This window comes from Mauremys reevesii, linkage group 9, assembly GCF_016161935.1.
Source record: "Mauremys reevesii isolate NIE-2019 linkage group 9, ASM1616193v1, whole genome shotgun sequence".
NCBI lineage: Eukaryota > Metazoa > Chordata > Testudines > Geoemydidae > Mauremys > Mauremys reevesii.
In genome coordinates, this window is record NC_052631.1 from 89,831,954 (window position 1) to 89,848,361 (window position 16,408).

A 16,408-nucleotide genomic window follows, 5' to 3' on the forward strand; every position below is an offset into this window, starting at 1 on the left:
ATATTTCATAGTCCAACAAGGTTTCTGAGAACCAGAAAGGATTAGCTCCAGATTTTACATGAAAGGTAAATTAATGATCAATCAATAAAATACATAAAACATTTTTAACTGCCCAAAGAATTTTCCACCTTAAAGAAAACCATATGTTAATTTACTGTAATATTCTGATATATATCTGAAGAGAGGCTCAAACACCATCCACCAACTCACCTCAGCATCCCAAGATACAAATATACACAGTTTAAACACCACACAGTAAAAAGGAGGAATCAAAAAGAATGAAGTTTGCAACCTTGTCCAGAAGGCTGTCACATGATGTGTTCAAGTGAAGATACTGGACAAGACACCTCATACCAGAGTAAAAGACTCTAGAATCAATTAATAAAACAATTCTCATTAACATGGGGAATCTGGAGATACAACTGGGAAAGTGTAAAACATTTTCCAGCAAAGCCTGCACTTTGGGAATTTAGTAAATCTGTATTAACAACAATTTACAATGGAGAATAATATATAGGTTTTTTTAATAACAAAGATCTCAACCTTGTTTTTGTAAGTTAACTAACTGATACAAACTATGGGGCTGATCTTTCAGTCCTTTCTCAGACAAAACACATTTTAAACATCAAGATTGGGCCCCACAGTGTACACAGAGATCACTTCACTCATCACTGAAATACAGACACTGCTGGTGTGAAACAGCAGCTGTTAGCAGAGCAGAGCAACATGAGTTTAAGACAGGAAGTATAGAATCACGTATCTAATGAAACTTCAAGGGAAAGTTTTCCAAATTAGAATTTGACCAGGATGCCAGGCTTAGCTCCACTACTCACGAAAAATACCATGGGATGTTTACTGATCACAACTGGTCAAGTGCAAGCTTTGTGTTTCACCTAAAGGACAGCACATTTGGCAGAGCAGGTTCCACTCTTGTATTGGCTCTATACAGACTCTGAGAGAAAAGTGCCATCTTCTTAAATACCAACATCACTTTCCCCCGGCAAGTAAATGATACAGTGGGTAAAATCTTGACTCACACTGAAGTAAATGGCAAAACTCACATTGATTACACTGGAGCCAGGGTTGCACCCAACCTCTCTATTCATTAAGGAAGGGTTGCAAAATCCATCAATGGAAACGGAGATAGAAAGTAAAAGTGGAGAAAGGGATATAGCTGACTGGAAAAAGTAGTAACATGACTGGAAGAAAAGGGAAATGGAAAACGGACATGGAGACTGCATACATGAATTTGGCTAAAAGCAAAGTCAGCATCTTGCATCTGAGGTACTTTATTTTGTTTCAATATGATTTTTTTCCTTGTCAGGTTCTGTACTACACTGTCTATTACACACACTTCTGAGATACCTGGTATTGTTTATAAAGAGACACTCCTCACTACGGAACTAGAACATTTTCCAAAATGACGTTCCAAAAGACAAGTAAGTGTTACATTACATCAGGGTAATTCTGAGCTCACACTGGATTTATACCAGTTTATATATTGACTTTAGTGGAGTTATGCCAGATTTACACTGGTGTAAAGGAGATCAGAATCAGGCCCAGTATATTCAGGTCCTATGTTTCTATGATAGCTTGATGGCCAATGCTTTTCTTATAAGATCTGGATAGACCAATTTTTTCCGAAAGTGGAGCAGTGAAGTACAGACATTTAGATCCCATCAATCATCTTGAGTAAGTTGGTTTGCATCATTGCACGTGATTTTTCTTGTGTTACATAGCAGGATGGTGCACTAGGCAGTGAGGCATACCTGATGGACATGAATGTCCATTTTTTAACAGAACATCATTATGCCTGCTATTGAGTAAGTATGGTAGGCTCCTCACAGAAAAGACTTGTCTCTGCCCCAAAGAGAGAACAATCTAAACAGCAGAAAGCAAACAAAACAACCTTAAAACAATGGTTTTTTTTAAACTTTACCCATGCTGCTTTGCAGGTATGTTCTAGCTGCAGTAAGATTATGCAGTCTTTCCTCTCTTGGCAGTGACAGTGCATTTGGCACAATCCATATGACAGAGAGCACATTACACCGGCTTTTCAAAGACTACTTGGCTTGCTTCAGTGTACCATTCAAAATGTTGTCTTTGATGTATTAAACTCTATATGATTTGGGAACTAGCTATGTAAAGGATTGCCTTTCTCCTCATGTGCCACTGCAATGGCAAAGATCAGCTGTGACACGCTTTCTGGCAGTTCCCAGATTTGCACAGCTGGAGCCTGAAAGCAGGGTGTTCTTGGCAGAGAGCCCTTGGGCTCTGGAATTCACTCCCTTCCCGTTTGCCCAACAAAGCCCGAGTTTGTTGACAAAGTGAAGCCCATCTATCTCTTCAGGCCTTAGACTGAGGGGTGTGACAGTAGGATGTGGGTGGAGCTCTTTTCTGGGATGAGAATGGTTTTCACAGGAAGCCTGTTAAGAAATAATATATCCTATTTTGGTGGCGGTAAATGCCCACAGGAGATTGTGTGGGCAGATGTGCTTTTTAATTTAAAAAATACAGAAATACACATGCACAGTAGTGAAAAGTACAGAGATCTTGCAAGTTGTCTTATGTCTGCCATCCACTGTGAATCATTACCAACCACATGTCTCTGTAGACTCAGGCTACATGAAGTTCAGGCCCTGTTCTCCCATTGTAGGGTATGAATTACTCTGCTGAAGTAATGTTGCTGTGAAGGATAAGGCCACAGCCGTCTAAAACAGTCAAATCAATACATATTAGGATTATCATTACATGTATCTGTTAATCGTTAGGAGCTTACCACTGCCATGCTTGAAGGGAAGGAACCAGAAGAAAACAGGGGTAGCTGGAATAGGTCTGCCATGTCCATTTTCTCACTGTGACATTATTTCATTGCTCATCAGGGTAGGGATCATTCATTCATTTATATTGGGCTAAAACACCTACTACATTTTGCAAAGAGGTTCACTCACTGCAAGAGAGCCCCCTCATGGCTGGCGCCCCCTTCCGTTGGTTACTCATGCTATGACCCCTCTTGCTCTCTTCATGAGTCGGGATATGCCCTCTGGCCAGATCTCTATATAGTCCTTCCCTTCTGGGGTAACAAAGTTCCACAAATAACAGTCCAATGCCCTTGCAACCCCAGTTCCGGGCCCCATGGTCCATGCACCCCCTTGGCTTCAGGCTTTGAATGTCTTTATCCCCTTACATCAGGGAGCTTTATGTCACCTTCCTAGAGTCTGATGGGGAACACCCAAGCCCATCCTCTACTCTGGGTTCCAGCCTAGGGACCCTGTAGCTGGCAGCCAAGGTCTACTCCCTCAGACTTACTGGGTGGCTTCCTACTTCTGTTATTGCCCTGAGAGTGACGGCAGACTCTCTCCCTGAAGCCCCTTTTAGCTGCAAATTACCACCCAGCCTTTCCCTAGCCAGGCTTCATTATCAATTAAACCTCTCTCTCTTTCTCTCTCTCTCATTAGTACTGCCAGGTATGTTAACTGGCCACCTCAGCTCACATTAACCCATTCAGGGCCTGTGTGGGGTACACACCCCGTCACACTCTGAGGCAGTGTTTCTCAGGGCCGCCCAGAGGATTCCGGGGGCCCGGGGTCTTCGGCAGCGGGGGGCCCTTCCGTTCCGGGACCCGCCGCCGAAGTGCCCCGAAGACCCGCGGCGGCCCCCCCCCCGCCGCCGAATTACCGCAGAAGCGGGACCCGCCGCCGAAGTGCAGCCCGGTCTTCAGCGATAATTCGGCGGAGGGGGCCCCCTGCCGCGGGTCTTCGGGGCACTTCAGCGGCGGGTCCCAGAACGGAAGGGCCCCCCACCGCCGAATTACCGCCGAAGACCGAGCTGAACTTCGGCAGCGGGTCCCGCTCCGTCTTCGGCGGTAATTCGCCAGTGGGGGGTCCTTCCGCCCGGGAGCCGAAGGACCCCCCACCGGCGAAGACCGGGAGTGGAAGAAGCTCCTGCGCCCGGCCCCGCAAGAGTTTTCTGGGCCCCCCCGGAGCGAGTGAAGGACCCCGCTCCAGGGGCCCTGAAAAACTCTGGTGGGGGCCCCTGTGGGGTTCGGGGCATGGGACAAATTGCCCCTCTTGCCCCTCCCCCTCTGGGCGGCCCTGGTGTTTCTCAAACTGGGGTCGCTGCTTGTGTAGGGAAAGCCCCGGCGAGCCAGGCCGGTTTGTTTACCTGCCCCGTCCGCAGGTCTAGCCGATCGCGGCTCCCACTGGCTGCAGTTCGCTGCTGCAGGCCAATGGGAGCTGCTGAAAGTGGCGGCCAGTAAGTCCCTCAGCCCATGCCGCTTCCAACAGCTCCCATTGGCCTGGAGCAGCGAACTGCGGCCAGTGGGAGCCGCAACTGGCCGGACCTGCGAATGGGGCAGGTAAAGAAACCGGCCCGGCCCTCCAGGGGCTTTCCCTACACAAGCGGCGACCCCAGTTTGAGAAACACTGCTCTTAGGCTTGCTACAGATAATAAGCAACATAAAGAAACATCTTTAGAATGGACATTAAAAAAGAAAGAAGGAATTATGTTTAGGGCCAAATCCTGCATCTTTTACCCAGGCAAAACACCTTGTGACATTGATGCTCTGCTTGCAAGATTGGGGCTAAAACACTTTAATGAAAAGAAAAACCCATATAAAAGAATATTAAACTTAGAAGGCAGTTTAGAATCTCTAAGCCTCAGCTACATATCAGTTTCAGTTAGTCCAGATTCAGTGCAAAACTGGATATCAGATTGGTAGTTCATAAACAGAGGAATGCAGCTGAATAGCTTTTGTCTAACTGTCGGAAGACAACAAATGCATATGAACCTGAGCTCTAAGACCACTGTGCCTCATTAGAATTTGAACTTAGAGACATCAATTGTGAAGTCTCAGAAAAAATAATGTCCCGCACATTTATGAAAACTAATTTCACAAGCTGTCATGGTGTAGGCAGCCCAGAGAAAGTTCACCAGCTGAGAAAAAAAAAAACTTAAAAAATGGAACACTAGAATCCATATCACAATTACAAAGACAGACAAAGATCCATGCCATGATGCTGCCACTGTGAAATTCTTCACACTCACTTGGTTAGTCATTTGACAAACCATTAGCCTCAGCATAAAAATACAAATTAAAAAGCACTGGTCCTGCAAGTTGCTGAGTGCCATCAACTCCCTTCTTGGCTTCACCACTGACGTCAATGGGAGTTATGTTGAAGCCTTTCAGGATTGGGATCTTGATTTTCATTTCAATTTTTCAGCATTGTTTGACCAATATTATTTTAATTGGGCTGATGCTTCACCACTGAGGTCACTGGGAGTTGTGCCACTGACATTACCGACAGCAGCATTGAAGAATATGTAACCCACACACCTCCGGGGTATGGTGTAGTGTACCATCTAGAGGCACTGAGATGAGATGAGAGAGAGAGAATATGAATGAATGAATGAATGAACGAATCTTCTCTACAGCCTTAGCTAACAGCCAGTTGGCTTTAAGCTCATGCGGTAGAGACTCATGCACCAAGCTCCAAAAGTCCCAGGTTCAATCCTGCCTGATGATGACCAGGGTCTGTTGGCATTACAAATACATTTGTGAACTTTCCTACATCTTGACTTTCCAGTTATTACTCCTCAAAAGAAGCTTGCAGTTCATCTTAGCAGCCTTCTGTTAGGGCAAAAGGTGCAATTGACCATGACCACTAGTGGCTCAGAACACCTCAATTTGGCTGGTAGCTGGCAGAGGCTCTGCACCGTTTTTTGAGGGTCATTTCCCCCAGAGGTCAACACTAGAATTACACAGCAACCCAAGGCTGCATTCTCACCTGGGATTGTGTTGCAAACTCTGTGAAACATCAAGGGGTGTCCCAAAGCATCATTAGTGTTCAGACACAAGAGCCATAGTACTTTCCTCTGACATCTGCCAAATAGAAGTCAGCCAAGGAAATGAAAGGAGTCAAGAAGCCCCAACATTTGCTGTACCAGGTGTCCTGCCAAAACCAGCAGCCATGGGATTCTGATGGGGGTGAGCCCATAGGACCATCAGCAGAGCAGAACAGGGGAAGCCAACAGCCAATCATGTCTCCAGTAGAGAAATTTATCCTCCCACCATTCGTGGAAGTATGGCTATGTCTACACTAGACCACCGGTGGTGGACGGTAGCGGATGCATTGCTACATACCATGCTGAGAAGCACACCATGCCCACACTGCAGTGTGTAGCTACAGGTATCAGTGAAAGGTTCTGGCAGAGGGGGTCAGTGCGAAATGACTTCAGCAGCTGTCCATTGCTGGAGCCTTTTACTGCGGTGAGGGGAGTCTCTGGCAGGGTGGAGGCAGTAGGGAAAGGCAAAGCCAGAGGCTTTCCCTGCTGCTGGAGTCTTTCCTGCAGCAGGGGAAGGCTCCAGCAGCAGGGAGGCAGTGGAACATTGTGTGCTAAAAACAGCAGTGCCGATGGGGGTAGGGTGGGTGGCACACAGCTTGGGCAAGTAGAGTGTCGTGCATGGTAATGTACTTGAGTAAATACCCATACTCTTCAGGCAGCTTTACTCTGTTGGCTAAGCCAAGCCTCACCATCTACACTGCTATTTTTACCTGTGCTGGGGGGACTATGGGTGTCTACACTAAATGCCGCCCAAAGGGTACGTGTCACTGCCCCCTAGATAGAGTGTGGATCTCCTCCCAACTCCTCTCACAGCCCATGCAAGTGCTGTAGTAACGTGGACCAGACCTGGAATACAGAGCTGTAGCATGCGGGAAGTGAGGAACTCATTAATATGAGTTCTCCTCCCTGCTAAGAGCTTTTGCACATCCCAGGTGTGGAACTGGGTATTTTTCCTTTGTGGCTTTCTGCAGTGACAGGTGATGTACAGCCAGAACACGTGTTCTGGGGCTGTCAGAAGGCTGTGGACATATCCTTCTGGAGAAGACACAACATTAATAAGCACAACATTCATTTTATTTTGTCAAGCTTGAGGATGGGGGGAGGCTGCTGATTAAGATGTAAAATTTATTTTTACCCAATGGTTTCAAAGTATTTTACAATCAAACATTGCTTCAGCCTTGTAATATCTATTTGATGTAGGGAAATCTGATTATTCCTGTCTTAGAGATGGCAAAATGGAGGCTCTGGGTGCCTAACTGACTTACCCAAAGTCACGCCATGAGTCAGTGCAAGAGCCAAGCCTAAAACACACGAATCCTGATGTCAAGTGCCTTTACTGGTGCCACCAAGCCATACCATGCCTGTACAGAAGTTCTGCTTTTTAAGCCATACACTTGATGCTCATGTATGAAAAGTTACTGATAATGAAATTAAGAACTAAAACAATTTCTCAAGTAAAGATAGGAAATATTGGACTGAACACAATGAAAGAAGGTCATGTATACATGTTCAGACAGCACTACATAGGAGTGGACACACCTTTCATGTATTAACTGGGTTCAATTTTTTAATGTAATTCTTTTTCCATGACAAAAAGGGGGAGTTAAGAGCAGGTGGAGCTACAATACAGCTCTGCATTTTTTAAAATTCTCATTTGGAATTCATGTGGGTAGGTTCTACTGCACCCAAGCACATTCTGACTAGAATACGAAATGCTCCAAAGGTAACCCCATGATGTACAAGTGAAAGTGACCAAACTGTGTGTATATATAAATAAAGACGCCTTTCAGCATATCTACATGTTCAAATATTCCTGCAAAGTAATTAACTACCAGTGATCAGAGAGGTTACTCCGCTCTAGCAAGAGGCTGTTGACACGGGGTATTATCCAACACTAAAAGCGAAATTCACTCTTTGCTCAAGTGCCTGTGCAAAGTCCTTTGCAACACAGTGCCCCTGTGTAAGAGAACTTGCAGATGGGGGCCCCTGCACCTTCTGCATGCTGGGGATGGTGGGCTATGCACTGGCTCTGACTATGCTAGCAAGGAAGGAAATGTTAAGGGTTGAAGAAGAGAGTTATGAGGAACCAATGGCTGGGAACCCAGAGTAAGGGGGAGAGAGAGACTGTGGCTGCGTTTCAGTAAACAGGCTGCAGAAGCAGCCATCAAGGGGGCTGCCCTATCCCCAGACTGAGCTGAGGATGGATGATGACATAACCTTCTCTCTTTCTCTTCCCCACCACCCCGCCACACACATGCACTTCCTTTCAACATTAAAAGCCAATTTCCCTGTTCACTCTAGTTTTGTGTGGGGAGGAAAGGGGGGTAGTTTCACCCTTAATGACTAATTTCTGAGAGATTAACCAAAAAGGCACAGACTTTCTTTGAAAATGTCATCTACGAGCACATAACGATACATGTTCCACCCACAATTTTGTTGGCTTAGGACAGATTCCTAGACACTATAGATACTCCAGAACATGGACTGCCAGTTTGCGATCCCTGTAACATACATTATTACAGTGCTTTCAGCCTTCCTAACATGTTCTTTGAATGTATACATTGTTAAATAACTAAATTAAAAGGTTGAAGGGAAAATTCGTAGTTTAAATTCTAGATTTCTACATCATAAGGCAAAGATGTATTAACATTTTGAAGACAAACAGGAATAATGTTAAGTACCCAGCATTTCTGCATGACATTTAGGGACATCTTCAGCCCCCTGATGGGTACATATAAATCATGTACACGTAGGAAAGAGAAAAAAAAATCCCCCTGGTGCTTGATAATTGGAGACTGCTTTAGCACCTTGTCATGTAAAGTTTCACTAAGACATATAGTTTAAACTATAACATAAATATCTAAATATGAAGCCAAAATATCTTATGTTAAATGCACCAGAAATACTTTTCAAAGATATTTGTCTGTTTGACTTTCAACTGAACGAAGTAGAAAATAAAAACACTGCAACGTCAAAAGAAATCATTCAGATACATTGATAACACAAGACTAGGACTCACAAAGAGTCTTAACTAAATTTGTATTCCACGAAAGAGTGACGGCAAAGTGTGCATTTTAAACTCTTTCAGTGGGAAAAACATACAACTGCTGGATTGTGCTGATAAAGACTCATTAAAGTTACACGGAAAATTAGCACTTTCTCCCACTCTTGCTTTCTCATCTTCTTTCATGACAACCCAACACTTGGCACAACCTCACTTCCTAGTCACTAAGGGCCTAATCCAATGTCTGATGAACTCAGTGGAAAAAACCACTGATTTCAATGTTTATTGGATCAAATCCCAAGTGCTCTACCCTTTATAAATCTGTTTTAACACACCAACTCACCAATGCTTATCTCCCAATCAGGGTGCCTCCATAGTCTCTTGGAGATGAACTACTGTCCACTGTTTCAAAACTGTCATAGATTTGGCTTGACCCTACAGTCCTATGTCTTATGTGACTAGTCCCACTGGAGTAACGAAGACTATTCATGTGGGGCTTTGTTCGCAGTCCAATAAAAAGAAATGCATGTGCAGACTTCTACCCCTGCACAAATTCTGGTTGAAAATTAACTGATCAGTGGGACTGTGTGTGGTGTCTTAGATTGTAAGTTTGCCTCTTTGTTTGCTTCGTAAAGCATTGTGCATACTTATGTCACCATAAGGTTAATCACAAACTCTCTTCCATTAAATGGTTACAACTTTTAGTGCAAACACAATTTATTTGCTATCGTCCCACATGCCCAAAGACACAGAAATTTTAACATCAGCTCTTTTAATTTTTAACACTTGAATGAACATGGGATTTTTTGTTTTAAACAGAGCACTACATAAAATGATTCCTAATTATGGAATATCCATAGTATTAAAGCAATTTGCTAATCTGTTAGGAACAGAATTATTCTGAAAGCACATTTTAAAGTGTTGTGTTAAGGATTTAACACTGAGACAACCCTCATTCCATTCCCCATACAGGCTAGTAAGAAATTTAATCTGCAGTCTTTACTCAGGCTAAACCCCCAGTATCAGGCCCAAAGTTTGCAAGAATTTTACAGAGACACGTTTAAGTCTTTGACCACTTTGAGCATCAGTGTCCTTTGCCAGCTGGCCAAAGAGAGCACAGATGCGAGGAAAACAAATTGTCTGCCCACTGGCAAAAAGAAATACTGAGCAGCAGCTAACAAGAAAGGGTGTGTGTGTGCTGGAATAAATAAAATTAAATAGGAAATGTTTCCTGTTACATTCTTTGCAGTATCTATTTCTACAATGTTACTGCAGCAACAAAAAGCAAGTGTTTCTTCTCTAAAATCCTGTCAGATTGAATTTTAAAGATTAATTACGAAGAACGTAAGTACAACAAATAACAATATTCAAATAAAACTACAAATGTTACTCCCTAAGAAAGTGCCCAAACAAATAGTTCAATGGATCTTGGCAAATTAGGATAATTAGGTAATTATACTCTCTCCCTTCAGTTAGTTAAAGAAGAAATGCCTGTGGAAAGGACACTAAACATCAAAATTTGTTATAATATAAAAGGAACTTTGTGGGTTAGCAGATATATGAGAAATGAGTTAAAAAAATTGATGGAACAGGAATTTGCAGCTCATGGGTTGGATTTGGCTGGGAGAGGGAGTCTTAGTGTAGATTAATTAAATTCTGCAATCAAAGTCTTTTTCTCCCCTTACATATCCCACCATCACCATTACATGATCAACAGATTTTTATTAAAGGCAATGCTTTCCCTAGCAAAATTCCACAGTGAATAACCTTAAGGTTGGATTTACTTTTCTAAATACTTCTTGCAAACGGTATGTAATCCGAGAGCACATTTGTTGGCTGTAAAGGTGTACAACAGCAATTTTTGCAATGACAGTGCAGAGAGGGAATATGAGATCTGTGTGCTAATGAGCTGACACTGCAGAGGCTAGAGCAATGTATTGTAGTGCACTACAAGTGCAGAGCAGAAAGACATAGGCGGGTTATTTCTAGGGAATATGATCTACAGAACCTTAAGCATAATTCAACATTAATGCTAACACACTCCATCAGAGGTTATAATATAAACCTGAAACATGCTTCAGTGATGAAGTTATACATTTCAGCTGTTACATTCAAATTATTTGGACAAAGACAACTCACTCCCTATGTGAGAAATTTTGAAGAAAAGATCTAATGTCTGTGTTTTACCTGCTTTTTATTTATATACAGCTTGAGTTACTTTTTCCACTGGTGTTTTCTCTGCAGATGGATGGGTGCATATTTTAAAATATGTAATAAATCAGCAAAAACTTCAGCAATAACTTTAATTCCATTTTTTCAGGGAAAAATTGAATTCTTAGTTGAGTGTTTTCTCTCTCTCTCTGCAGATAGCATAAGTCTAAATAAACAGATGGATGGACAGCTACTGTAGATATATCTGCTCAGTACTGAGAATGGAAGCAGAGTATACAGAGACTATATAAAAAAACCCAGAATATGCAGTATTTTAATTGAAAAGGAGGATTAGAAGGAGTTTAGGGCAGGGGTTTTCTTGCCACTGAAGGAATTACCCTCCCCTCCCACTTGTGATATTGCTAAATCACCCCTAGCAGAGGTGGCTTTTTATCTCTGTCTTGTGAAGATATTTACAAGAGCCTTTTCTTTCTTCTTCTAGAATGCACCAGACTGCACCAAGCGGGATGTACAGTCTTATCAAAACATTTTTCTGAGTAGGATGCCCCCTTGATTCACTCTCTCACTCACACACCCCTACCTGCAAATACTTCCAACTCAAAACTGCAGGGTAACAGCATTGGATGGTTTATGGATATTGACTAAAACCCACAGTATGCTTGGACTACATATGGGACAGTCACTGATTTCCCCCTCAATCCTTTCCAGTAGCCCCTCACAAAGTCAGTCACAGTGATTCTTACTGGCAATGGGAATCAGTGGAGTCACTGCAGGTTTCTCGAATGTGGATCCCTGCCAATTGCAGATATCAATAAAAAGGTTGTGTGACAGCACTTGAGACCATTTATTCTCATTTTCAAGAGGAGTAAAAATGTTGAGAGAGGAACATTCCTTCACTAATACACTGCCCCCTGAAATTACCTTCTGCTCCATTAGGGAACAACGATCTGATTGGGGATACCTAGGCCAGACAGTTTTACATGGGAGCCATGTAGTGTGAAGAGCCATTAGTTCATCCTAGTGCATTGGTATGTATGAGCATTCCAACTTTCAAAGATAATTGCTTGCAGATCTGAGAAGAATGACAGCCCTTCGAGTTATTTATTTGTAACTGCAAAGACGGTAAGTGTTCAGAAGGTAGGATTGTAAATATTCTTCTACCAGTATATGAGGTCAGTGGCATTGATAGACCCAAGGTCACCTTTTTCATTTCCTCTCTTCTATTTATTTACCCTTATATGTTATTGTTCAATACACTGCCGAAGTTGATATTCCCTGTACTAAGGTGCTTCCAGGGATTTAACTTTTCCCAAATTTCACTACACAATAATATGTTCCCTGGAATATGCAGCACAATTTTCAGTTTGCTACAGAAAACCAACTCATAAAATTGCTACATTACCATAATTTTCACGTTCTACACAACCCTCAAACATGGTTAGTGGTCGGAAGATTAGCAATGCACTGGCTAAATAATAAACTGACCATTGACCAAGGGAGCACGGCCCACTTATCTTAGTGGCATCTGTGAAGAGGAACTTATAGAAGTTTAAAAAAAACCCCCAATTTAATTATTAATCAGCCTTGCTGTTTAATGTATTTAGTTTAAATCCATATAATTGATATTTAGGAAACTATATTTGAGATACAGCCTCTTGAAGGGATTACACTGATTAAGGATTAACAGCCAGATGTTTGTTGTAAGAGCTGTTGAGGCAGGATAGGATTAGTAAAATAAGATGGAAAGAACAGACATACTTTTTTGTGCCTTTTTTACACATTACCAAATATTATAATTGGGTATCTTAGATTTTTAAGTCCTAATCCCAACCCCCTTAAAAAAGGCTAACTCTGTGCTATTAGGAAGGAGGCACATGGGGTATGTATCAGAATAGCAGTCCACATCGTTCACAGAAATTTCTTTACAGTATGCTTTCTAACTGTCAGGTTTGTGGCCAAATATTTCAAATCCAGAGGAAGCTAAGTTATCTGGTCATTCAGCCTTTCTAACAAAATATGTATTTAGATTATAAAGATCTAGAGAGGAACTGTACAAAACCGATCATATCACAAAACAAACACATTGAATGCTCTCTCAATTAGCAGTTCAAGATATGAGGGCTTAAACCTACAAATAGCAATGTGGTACTGCGTATTAGTACACTGCTTTCTTTTCAGAAAACTTTCCCAGTGTTCAAAACTGCATAACAACCTCATTCAGATATAACCACTATTATGGGTAATTGAATAAGTCTTGCTAAATGCAGAACACACACCAAACTTTCAGGCAGGGATGTTGTTTCTAAGCGCACAGACACTCCCCTCCAACCTCTAGTTTGCACTGATTGCTACTGGAGAATCAAATGATATGGAACTACTGCACGTGCAGAGCTGCTTTTCAAAATGCTAAGTTTTCTGTTCCCTTTCCCACTCCCCTCAGCCCTAACAGCATTCTTCAGTTTGCAGTCTCATTGGTTTTGATCAGGACTTTCTCCATCAGGGGGGAAAAAGAAGAAGCTATTTTAGGACAGAAGGAGGCCAGTAAGCCCATCTAGCTTTGTCCCCTCAAGGTCACTTGAAAACAGCATTTTCCATGTTTTATTCCTACACAGTGTTACTTGCCAAATTATGCTTAACAATAAAGTGATATGTATCATCAGCAGGGATTCGCTAAACTAAGACTATAAGTCTTGGCTTTATAAATAAGTCTATTGCATCTCTGAAAACAATATAAAAAAACATTTACATTTTTAAGGGGTGAAGAGAAGTGGTGATAAAACTTTCCCATAGATATTATTCTACCCTGCTATGCTGCAAACCCATTAAACCTTTTGCCAGTACCACATTTGTTGCACTAGAGTACATGAAATATTAATTAGAGCTCCACTCTATGAGGGAGAATTTGAAAGAAAAAAAAAAAAAGCAAGCAGGGACACCAGCACACTAAATTACAGAAAAACATGCAGATACTTACAAGCATTAGTCACTGAAAAACTGTTGGAGGAGTCCAAATGATCTACATGATAGTTCAAATGGAAGGGCTTTTCCGTGATATTTTGGTTTGTGTTGTATAACTGCACAGCAAATCGAAATGCACTGTGCTCCTGAACAGTATTTCTCATGAAAAGTCCACCTGCGGTGAAAAAAAAATAAAAGGACAAAGATTTGAAAAGGATTCCTTAGGAATATCAGGTACAATAAGCTATATTTACAGGCTATATATAGCAGCAGTGAACACATGAAGCTAGAGATATGCATATAGGGCTTATATTAAATATGTACTCCAAAATTGTCAGTCCTGGATGCCTAAAGCTAGGCTCCTGAAGCCATATACAGGGGTGAAAATAAAGAAGTGCCCTGCTTTTCAAAGGTGCTGAGCACCCCAAACTCCCACTGAAATCAATGGGAGCTGCAGGTGTTCAGCAGCACCTTTGAAAATCAGGCCACTTTTGTTTAGGTCCCCAAATGTGGATTTGCGAGACTAAACGTTGGCATGCCCCCTCCCTAATTTTCCCACGGACAGTGCGCTGCTTTAGGGCATGATTTCATATGAACATAGGGCAAATCTCCTTTTGGGTATTGAGGTGAACAAATACAGAGTCATTCAGCATGGCTTGGAGTCTCTTAACCCCCAAAGCCCATAGGCAGGGAACTTTTCCCTACAGCTAAATAATAACGAAAACTACGTTCATAAAGCTCCCCTCTTTGTGCCATTAGCCAGGCAGGCAGGAGATTGATTCTTCTAGTGATTCTGTTGCACTGCCCTGCTCTCCCACGCACGGTGCCAGCCTAGGGCGCACAAAGCCCTCTGCCTCTACTGCTGGAAATGGCACGGAAGTCCTTCCACACTGCTGTTTATTTCTGGTCTGTTGAAAACAAGGCAAGTTGATCCTGGGAGATTTTTACAATTTCAGAAGCAACCACACTGGTGACATTCCAGGAATGTGCCCAATGGAAAGGATAATACAATCTCCCACCTCCATCCCCAGAGAAAGTCCCTCTCTTCCTAAGACCACCAGGGATCTAGGAGAGCAATGCAGCCCACCCCTTCCCCCCAACTCATTTCATACAAACAGCCGCCTTGCTTTAACCAGACCCCTGCCTTTTCCCCTACGGGGGGTTTAATGCCTCGAGGTAAGAGAGTTGCAGATTAAAATGCAAAGGAGATGCAAGAACTCGGCTCAGCTCAAGTTCCATTTCCGAAAAGATGGTGCTTACCTATGCTGATGGTGTTGGGAAATCCTCCCAAAGACTCCCCCAAAAGCCCCGCCACCAAAAGCAGGAGAGTCTGAGGCACGGGTTGCCCCATTTTCTTCAGCCCCTGCAATTCAGTTCCTAAAACGAAACTGACAGAACAGGCATGGGCGCAACGGGAGAGGCGATAAATAAGAATAATGCTGGTGAGGAGGCGGCGGATGTTGCAAGCTCCCTTCTTTCTCTTCACCCCAACCGGGAAGGGCGCCTGGACTGCTCCCCTGGCTCTAGCCACACGCGCAGACCCCCCCAAAAAGCGGGGACTCCCCCCAAAGATGGTGGGTAGAGACGAGCCAACGATCGCCCCCCTCCCCGTCAGAGAGGCTCCTCCAATTGGGCCGGGATGGGGTTATTGATCAAACTTGAGCTGACGTTGGATTCAAGCCGCACATCCTCCAGTCCTCCCCGCAAACTGCAGCCCCCCAAGCCTGCAAAGCCCCAGCGCCGGCGCTCGGCCGCCTCAGCAGCAGCCCCGAGATGCAATCAATAGACACACACCAGCCTCACGTGGACCAGCCTTTAAAGCTGCATTGCCCGTGTGTGTGTGTGTGTCTGGGAGGCGAGGGGAGGGGGAGCGTGGGAGGGGAGAAAGGGGGGCAGGACAGAGAGAGAGGGAGGTAGGAGGAGAGGGAAAGGGGAAGAAGGAAGGAAGGAGGAAGGGAGGAAGGGGGACTGGAAAAGGAGAGAGGAGGGAGAGGCTGGTTGACCTAATCAGGGAGCCACAGCAGCTGGTGCTGGTGCGGAGCGCTGCCTGCCCCGGGGACCGAACAATGGGTGCGGGGAACAGGAGGGACAGAGGTGGGGAGGAGAAGGCAGCAGGGATGGGGGTGGGGGTAGTGGAGGTTAAAGAAGACCCAGTGTGATTGAGGGGGGAGGAGAAAAAGGAGACCCTTCAGGAGGAGGAGTGGATGTGGGGAGGAAGGGGCTCAGGGGGATCCACCAGATACGGTGGGGAGGGACATTCCCTAGGATTTGGGGGAAAGGGGAGTGGGAGAGAAGCAGGGAGCCACCAGGGACCATGCCTCTGCCCACCCCCATGGGAGAGTGTCTGAGTGGGGCACCCACCTGGGTTTAGAGGGTGTTGAGTGGGGCCCCACCAGGAAGGGGAAATAAAAGGAGAGGGTTGCCAAAGGG

The 16,408-nt window shown here is 43.8% G+C and overlaps 1 protein-coding gene across 3 annotated transcripts in view; it reads right to left on the reverse strand.

The window, feature by feature from the left end:
• Window positions 1-15,620, reverse strand: part of GRIA3 (glutamate ionotropic receptor AMPA type subunit 3) — a 212,130-nt gene extending 196,510 nt beyond the window's left edge. For 2 of the 3 annotated variants that reach the window (XM_039487320.1, XM_039487321.1), the window contains exons 1-2: window positions 15,239-15,620; window positions 13,995-14,153 (exon numbers count right to left, since the gene is read on the reverse strand). In XM_039487320.1, the coding sequence (XP_039343254.1) occupies window positions 13,995-14,153; window positions 15,239-15,329 (250 nt within the window). In that variant the 5' untranslated portion in view covers window positions 15,330-15,620. The remainder of the gene's footprint in view (window positions 1-13,994; window positions 14,154-15,238) is intronic. The other variant, XR_005584420.1, reaches the window with a different exon arrangement.
• Between the last annotated feature and the right edge of the window lie 788 nt (window positions 15,621-16,408).